At 36.9% G+C, this 9,110-nt stretch overlaps 1 protein-coding gene across 1 annotated transcript; it reads left to right on the plus strand.

Annotated features, from left to right (window-relative positions):
* The first annotated feature begins 6,220 nt into the window (after nt 1–6,220).
* On the plus strand, nt 6,221–9,110 carry eIF2alpha (eukaryotic translation initiation factor 2 subunit alpha). Its single transcript, XM_089835354.1, has 6 exons — nt 6,221–6,371; nt 6,661–6,920; nt 6,999–7,227; nt 7,295–7,499; nt 8,608–8,751; nt 8,817–9,110. Exons 2-6 carry the CDS (start codon nt 6,683–6,685, stop codon nt 8,997–8,999), a joined length of 999 nt encoding a protein of 332 aa, XP_089691480.1. The 5' UTR covers nt 6,221–6,371; nt 6,661–6,682; the 3' UTR covers nt 9,000–9,110.

Consider the following 9,110-nt stretch of genomic DNA (forward strand, 5'->3'; position numbering starts at 1 on the left):
AAGGTTTGTGTGTGCTGACAAGAGACGAAAAACTTCAGGATTTTCAGGATTTAAAATAAACGCGAGTTTTTTAGCTCGAGTGCACGGTCCTCTAGGCTTTAGTTTCAAATACGTGTAGTAGGCTGTAGGCAATTTCTCACGTATTTTAAACTATATCTCGTTGGTAGTGGTCAAGGTTCGTAAAGAGTGGTTCCAGAAACAATTCGCTATACCGTACCATAGCCCACTTTTTTTTTTATTTTTTGCTCCGTTTATTTGTTGTCGAGCTAGAAAGGCCATTCAGCTCCAAGAAATAAATAAATGTACTAGTAGTTGAAATACAAAAAATACATTATGAACATTAAAAACTATGAATAAATGACTAGGGGAGATATTTTTGTGTTCCTTAAAGGGAGGGTGAAGTAGAAAATCAAGTGATTTTTAATCGATTCTTCAGTCTGCATAGTGAAACATTCAGGAAATACTTCCGAATGATTTTAAAAATTCAAATTAGGTTCATATTTTAAGGATAATTTTAAACAAGGACTGCCGACCAATCGCGTAACGCCCTGCCTTTATGTTAACAAAATTCTCGTGGCACGTTCCGTGTTGAATGAAATTTATCACGAGATTTAATAAAATTAGGCGCGCGACGTGACAATCGTGGCGCAAGACTTGGGGAATTTTGTTAACAAAAAGGCAGGGCGTTACGTGATTGGTCGGCAGTCCTTGTTTAAAATTATCCTTAAAATATGAACCTAATTTCAATTTTTAAAATCATTCGGAAGTATTTCCTGAATGTTTCACTATGAAGACTGGTCTTATAATTAGTAGAAGAATCGATAAAAAATCACTTGATTTTCTTCTTCACCCTCCCTTTAAGGGATTAAAGGCGAAGATGGGATTTTAATTTAAATTTAAATTGACTGACTGAGGGGGCTGATACTATCTGGTCAGGAAGAGAATTCCACAGATTATCCCTCCATTTTGCTCAGTCGAAGTCACAATCATAATCTTAATAAAATTCACAAAACATTTCTACCCCTCCCTCACCCCAATTTAATAATTTTTTTTTTTTTTTACTTTTTTCCCCCCCGAAATCTAAATTCCCCCATTTTTTTATTAATTCCCCCATTTTTAATTCTATAATGTAAACCCATCTAAACAACATTAACCATGTATATGTCGATCTCATTATATTGTTCATCTCACAATTTGTTACTATTTTAGTAAATTCGTTGTCATTATATTGTTCATCTTACAATTCGCGGTAAGATTTTACTTTACCTACCTAACCCAACCAACACTTGATTCTGACTAATTAGGCCACGGGGAGTTCGGAAAAAATAGTGAAAAAATTCTTAACCCGCCGCAAGTTGGTCAAAAAAATTTTTGAAAATTTGAAAATTGCATGTACTTACCGCCATTAAGACCGCTACGCGCCTAAACGCATTCTGCCCTCGATCTTGAAAAACTACCCGGGGGGGGGGTAAATATAATAATAAGGACTCGCGACGGAAATCAAGGAGCACATACTGCGGAAATATAGCTATGAAATTTTAAACACCCACTGAAACATTTAGAATTCTCATACCAGGATAGAAAAATATTTGAAGCGAGCTCCAATTTTAAAAATAAACAACGATATTTTGCTAAATTGCGTAGATTATTTCGGAAGTAAATAAAGATAAACAATAATATTTTGGAAAAGGTGTAACATTATTTGGGAAGTAAATGAAGATAAACCACAATATTTTGGAAAAGGCGTAACATTATTTGGGAAATAAATGAAGATAAACAACAATATTTTGGAAAAGGCGTAACATTATTTGGGAAATAAATGAAGATAAACAACAATATTTTGGAAAAGGCGTAACATTATTTGGGAAGTAAATGAAGATAAACCACAATATTTTGGAAAAGGCGTAACATTATTTGGGATGATAAACAACATATTTTGGAAAGGCGGTCACTTATTTGGAAAATTATATAATATTTGCTTAAAATGTGGCACTTAGCGTTACCCGAGAAACACCACATGGAGGTGGCCACACGTCGTTTCTCATGGGGAGTTTTGTTTAGGCAGGTCCCCTTGCCTACTGCCGTATATATTTACTGAAATTCCACCAAATCTCGTGAAAATCGGTAAATAATAAATTAATTAAGATGACTCAATTCGAGAACCTAAATATCTAGTAGCCCCATCCAAATATTTTATAAGTCCTGAATGAATATCATATGAATAATATCTACCCTGATTTTCCGGTTTTTTCATGTAAATGAAAAGATCTGCAACCTTACGTTCGTCCTGCCTTGAACAATCTTTCCAACGAATGATTCGCCAAAAATTGTATTCCGATATTCCATTCAATATGCAGAATGCTACAACTTGCATTCTTTTTACGTATGTGCATTTTACTGGAGTGGCCGAGTGGACGCTCCATGAGCAGCCTAAGTTTGGGTTGGTGCGTAATATAGTGCTGCCATCTGTGTACTAAAATTTGTACTAAAATATTTCAAAGTTTCTTTGAATATTTTTAAATTATTTTCACCATAGAAGGCGCTATAGTCGTACGCACCAACCTTAACATGTAGCGCCTCTGGTGGATTCTGTGCTACACATCGGTACAACATACGCGTGTTGTAGGCATTGTATCGGCCACTCCAGTAACACCTTTCTGTCTCTATGGTGCATTCGTCAAAAAAAGCACACACAATATGTTCAGGAACGCTGCTAAAATCAGATACATCCTTTCCATTTAGCAACCTTCGCATCGCTGCAACGCGATTGCTTTTGAAAGCCATAATTATCAACTTTATCTCAAATAATTTTTATTTTTACAAACCGTTAATCCTTTTCAATAAATGGTTTGAAAAAAAAAGATCTAAATCTACCTTTTATTGTGGGCAGAAGCAGGTTCGGTTAGGTTTTTGGTTCGGATAGCTTAGGATTTCACTTCACGTGGAGAAAATGAATTTTTGTTCTAGATTTAAAACATCCAAACCCACCGCCGGCACAATGGTTGTCATGGTAACGTGGCAACCTTCTTCTTTGCCATGGCAACGGTTCGCGCATGCGCGAACCGTTTTTAAGTAACAGGTGACCTTTTAAGACAATTCTTTATTACTCATCAGACGCGTTTGAGCGAGCTAAGCGAGAGGTTTAATAAAACTCAATTTTGTGGCATTATTTTGTTGGGAAGAGATATTTTTGTTGGGAAGAGATATTTTTGGTGGGAAGAGACATTTCTGGTGGGAAGAAACACATTTTTGGTGGGAAGCATTTGGTTTTGTGGCTGGCCTATTTTCAAAAATGGAAAATCCAACTTTTGAAAACCCTAATTTTGAAACTGCGGAACAGTTTTTCCACAGTATTTCGTTAAAAAATTGGGGTGGATTTTTTCCATGTATGAACGAAGAGTTAAGGGCCAAATCTGAAAGGGACGCTAAAACTCTGGTGATTTCATTGGACTTGGTTCCAAGCGTTACTTCTTTCAATGAAAGAAAGATCGCTTGTACTTGCGGAAATAAATCCGACGATGGAATTATCGATGGATTTCTTGTGGGGGTGTTTAACAACCAAAGTCGGTTTGGATACGTAATCCGATGTTCCACTGGGCAATCTCGAGCCAACAAGCGAAAGGCTTTAAGGGCATTGAAGAAAAAGGTTCCCGATCATTTGGTTTCCGAGTGTGTGAAGGCTTTCGTCCCCTCCAAAAACACATGGTTTTATAATCAAAATTTGTCGGTTACCGACAATCTTTTCCTCGTTTTCCTTTGGGTTTGTAAAATGAGCGTCACTGACGCTACAACCCATAGTGAATGTTCCTCACGAACAGTTGTGGATTATTTTTCCATGTGTCGTGAGGTAACGGAGATTGTCATTTCTAATAGGGCCGACAAAGTTCAGATTGGAGGACCAGGACTGTTTGTGGAGGTGGACGAAACCTACCTTCATACTCGCAAATACAACCGAGGGGCGGAGTTAGCCGGGGAAACCATTTGTATCTTTGGAATTTATTGCCGGGATACAAAAGATGGTCTATTTTTGAAAGTGAAAAATAAGTCCCGTGCTGTTCTGTGGACGCAAATGGCAAAATATATAGCCCCTGGGTCCATCATCGTGTCTGACGGAGCCCCTATGTACATGAATTGTACGTTAATGGGCTTTCGGGAGCACCTTACCGTGCTTCATAAGTACGAGTTTGTCAACTCGGAAGATTCTCGCGCCCATACGAACAACATCGAGAACCGAAATAGACACGTGAAGGATGCCATTAAGTCCCACAGAACAGACAGGTCATTAAGTAGCTATATGGCTTCTTATTGGTACCGATGCCTATTTTTCAAGGACCAGGATGGAAACTGGCTTCCTCCTGGAACCAATTTTGCTCGGTTCTTGGAAGACGTAAAGGCTTGCTACCCTGGACCGGGCAAAAAAGGCCTTGAATTAATTGAAATCGGGGTCTCGGAGGAAGAGCTGGCTACTCTCGATCCCGAGACAGAACCAGCATTTTTAATTGCTGGCCAAAACGAAGAAAACACTGCCGAATTCACTGACGAATAAGGCAACGTTTTCTTAGTTTTTGGCAGTAGGCAAGGGGCCTGCCTTATCAAAACTCCCCGGTTGGATTATAGCGGCAGTAGGCAAGGGGCCTGCCTTATAAAAACTCCCGGTTGGATTATAGCGGCAGTAGGCAAGGGGCCTGCCTTATCAAAACTCCCGGTTGGATTATAGCGGCAGTAGGCAAGGGGCCTGCCTTATCAAAACTCCCGGTTGGATTGTAGCGGCAGTAGGCAAGGGGGCCTGCCTTATCAAAACTCCTCATGAGAAACGACGTGTGGCCACCTCCAAGTGGTGTTTCTCGGGTAACGCTAAGTGCCACACTTTACTGCATAGCCATCGGTATAAACAGTTTTGCAGTTAGTAGTGTATAATTTTTAACATACACTTTCTTCCAACATATTGAAGCCTTTTTAAAATATTGTTGATCACCACCATTTGCTTCCCAATAATTGGCCGCCTTTTCAAAAATATTGCTAATTATCTTCATTTACTTAACAAACAATATTATGCCTTTTCCAAAATATTGTGCTTTACCTTCATTTACTTCCCAAATAATGTTACGCCTTTTCCAAAATATTATTGTTTATCTTCATTTACTTCCCAAATAATGTTACGCCTTTTCCAAAATATTATTGTTTATCTATATTTACTTCCCAAATAATATTACGCCTTTTCCAAAATATTGCGGTTTATCTTCATTTACTTCCCAAATAATGTTACGTCTTTTCCAAAATATCATTCTATGCCTTCATTTATTTCCCAAAAAATATTATGCCTTTTCCAAAATATTGTGGTTTATCTTCATTTATTTCCCAAATAATGTTACGCCTTTTCCAAAATATTGTGGTTTATCTTCATTTACTTCCCAAATAATGTTACACCTTTTCCAAAATATTATTGTTTATCTTTATTTACTTCCCAAATAATGTTACACCTTTTCCAAAATATTATTGTTTATCTTTATTTACTTCCGAAATAATCTACGCAATTTAGCAAAATATCGTTGTTTATTTTTAAAATTGGAGCTCGCTTCAAATATTTTTCTATCCTGGTATGAGAATTCTAAATGTTTCAGTGGGTGTTTAAAATTTCATAGCTATATTTCCGCAGTATGTGCTCCTTGATTTCCGTCGCGAGTCCTTATTATTACCCCCCCGGGTAGTTTTTCAAGATCGAGGGCAGAATGCGTTTAGGCGCGTAGCGGTCTTAATGGCGGTAAGTACTTGCAATTTTCAAATTTTCAAAAAATTTTTTCACCAACTTGCGGCGGGTTTAGAATTTTTTCACTATTTTTTTCGAACTCCCCGTGGCCTAATTAGTCAGAATCAAGTGTTGGTTGGGTTAGGTAGGTAAAGTAAAATCCTACCCAATTCGCTACCATTTTACTAAATTTGATGCTATTGTTACAGGAAAAAAAAAAAAATACTACCCAAGCCTATAAGGCTTACATGTATTCAACCTGAATAAATAAATAAATAAATAAACACAATCTGACTTGTTCCAGCCTCCTGAATGAAAACTCGAAATTCATGGGGGATTAAAAACAGGACTGATGTTTCATAATCATGTCTTTAAAATTGAAAATTTGAATATCTGTACTTTTCTACCCTTATATTTTACTTTTTCGCGTCTTTACCTACAAAGACAGTATTTGTTTATACCGCCAAGCTTTACCGGCGCCTGACCCCTACTCACGTGATATTTTCAACCAATAGAATATCTTTGTAGCTTACAGCATCAAAACCAGTTTGCGGTGAATTTTTTGCTTAACGCCACATGGACTGTTAACAAAATTTTTCTATATTATAAATATAATATTATCTAGGTATGTAATATTTAAATTATGTAATCTAATACTTACAAACTATCATTCCTGATAAGAATAATATAAAAATGGTCTATGTAGCGCGTTAGGTTCCTGAATAACATATGTCAAAAATTGTTGAATTTAAGCCTTGGTCTATTAAGCCTGTGCATGCCATGCTATTCTTGAGATGTGAACAGTGAACTACTGTACACAATATTGCATCATTTTCTTTAAGCTCGCTTTACAAAATCTCTTATTAACATTACTATCGTAATTAAGTCTTAAATGAGGCTTAATAATTTTTCAGGTTAATATTGAAATTTTCAATCATGCCTTTGAGCTGTCGATTCTACAGTCAACGGTACCCAAAAACGGAGGATGTTGTGATGGTTAACGTTCGTTCCATCGCGGAAATGGGTGCTTACGTTCATTTACTCGAATACAATAATATTGAGGGCATGATTCTGTTGTCTGAACTCTCCAGAAGACGTATTCGTTCCATTAACAAACTCATTCGAGTCGGGAGAAACGAATGTGTCGTTGTATTAAGAGTTGATGAAGAGAAAGGTGAGGATTCATTCTTTTTAATTATTTGTGAGATTATCTCGCATTTTGAGGTTTTTGTGTTTAATTGTTTTTCTTCAGGATATATTGATCTTTCCAAACGAAGAGTATCACCCGAAGATATTTTAAAATGCGAAGAGAAGTTTGCCAAAGCTAAAGCTGTCAATAGTATTTTGCGACATGTGGCTGAAATTTTAAAATACGATAATGACGAGAAGCTCGAAGCGCTTTACAAGAAAACTGCTTGGTATTTTGATGAGAAATTTAAGAAACAGGCTTATTCTTATGATATTTTTAAACACGCTGTTAAGTAAGTTTTTCATTATTCTCTTTTCATCTTTATCAAAATATTATAGTGAAAATTTTGTGTTTTACAGTGACCCTACAATTCTGAATGAATGCAATTTGGATGAAGAAACTTTTAATGTTTTGTTAGCAAATATCAAACGAAGGCTGACGCCACAGGCTGTCAAAATTAGAGCTGACATTGATGTTTGTTGTTATGGCTATGAAGGAATTGACGCTGTCAAGAAGGCCCTCAAAGCTGGTATTAGCTGCTCTACGGAAGATATGCCTATTAAAGTAACATTTATTTATTATATAGGGTGTTATAAAAAGGGTGGTAGGATCAGAGTACTTTGGGTTCCATGGGCCATTAATATGTTCTATATCATTTTCACCTAATGGACCCTTTTATAATTTATGTCTGGAGTGTTTTATAGGTGACTCCTTCGTTAAATTACTATTGTCTTTCAGTTTAAGGGGTCTGTAATCCCTCAGGGAAAATTAATAACTAGGGAACTCTCCCGAGGGCCATAAAACTCTCAATTAAAATAGAAAGGACAACTTAAGGTTTTAAATTCAACTCTAAGAACAGCTTAATTATTTTATCGTTGATGGGGCGAAGCCCTAACAAAAATCAACAATACTCGCTTCACGTGAACTGACTTTTGCCAACAATCTTTGATCACAACTATGTGTGAAGGGGGAGGGACTTGTAACATGGAGGCAAAGCCCTGCCCGATCCAAGGAGCAGAAGCTCCATGGATTTTGCTACCATGTCCATGCTACAGGGTTATTCGTAAAACATTCGAATCATAACTCGTAAGGCGAAATGTTATGTCACAGAACATTTTTTTGTTACCATTTTCAACTGATATTCGTCCATAGAACCATCCCACAGTAGCTCAGTTATACAGGGTTCATACAAACCTGGAAAACCGGGAAAACCTGGAATAATCAGGGAAATAACTAGTTGACAAAAACCTCAGGGAAAACTCGGGGAAATTTATAATTTTTAGTAAAATTCAGGGAAATTTGCGTCAAACAGGGACCGAGTAATTAAGCAAAATGTCCATAAACATCCCCTCTGTAGGATTAACATTACACTAAACTTTGGAGGCTCATAACTCTGGTAATACTAGAGATACGGGGATGTCCTTTGAGTATGTTATAGTCCTATTTGCCCACCCCCCTCCTTTGTTAACATGTGCTCCATAGGGTACTCCATATAGGGGAAAAACCTGGAAAATTCAGGGAAGTATATGGGGAAAAAACCTGGAAATCTCAGGGAAATTTGTTTCCCCAAAAGTTGTATGAACCCTGGAACTTATATCACAGTTTTTGTAACACCCTCTGTAAACGTTTCGGGAATTGTGGCTTAATTTATAACGCCTTTCATTCTGTTTAGATTAACTTAATAGCACCGCCAACTTATGTAATGACTACAACCACGATGGAGAGAACGGAAGGTTTAAAAGTGCTCAATGATGCCATTGAAAAGATTGAACAGACGATAAAGCAAGCTGATGGAATGTTCAACATTAAAAACGCGGTATGATAACATAAAATGTAAATGGATTTTCATCCGAGTTGTCTATAAATTTGAAATATTTTTAGCCGAAAGTGGTGACTGAAGCGGATGAAGCGGAATTAGCGAAACAATTAGATAGGTTAGAACAAGAGAACGAAGAAGTTCCTGGAGACGATGATATGGAGGAAGAAATTGAGGCGGGATCTGAAGATGAAGAGGAAGGAGGGGAAGGGGAAACACCGGCGGCTAAAGAGGAGGAACAACAATAATATAATAGACACTTTTAAGTTTCTAAACTAAATGAAGAAATTAAGAAATATCCAACTTTTAGGGTCAACTTGTTTATATATAAAATTCAATAAATGTCTAAACAATTTCAA

Source organism: Phalangium opilio, unplaced genomic scaffold, assembly GCF_054372755.1.
Source record: "Phalangium opilio isolate 3A_F unplaced genomic scaffold, DU_Popi_V2 ptg000003l_1, whole genome shotgun sequence".
Lineage (NCBI taxonomy): Eukaryota > Metazoa > Arthropoda > Arachnida > Opiliones > Phalangiidae > Phalangium > Phalangium opilio.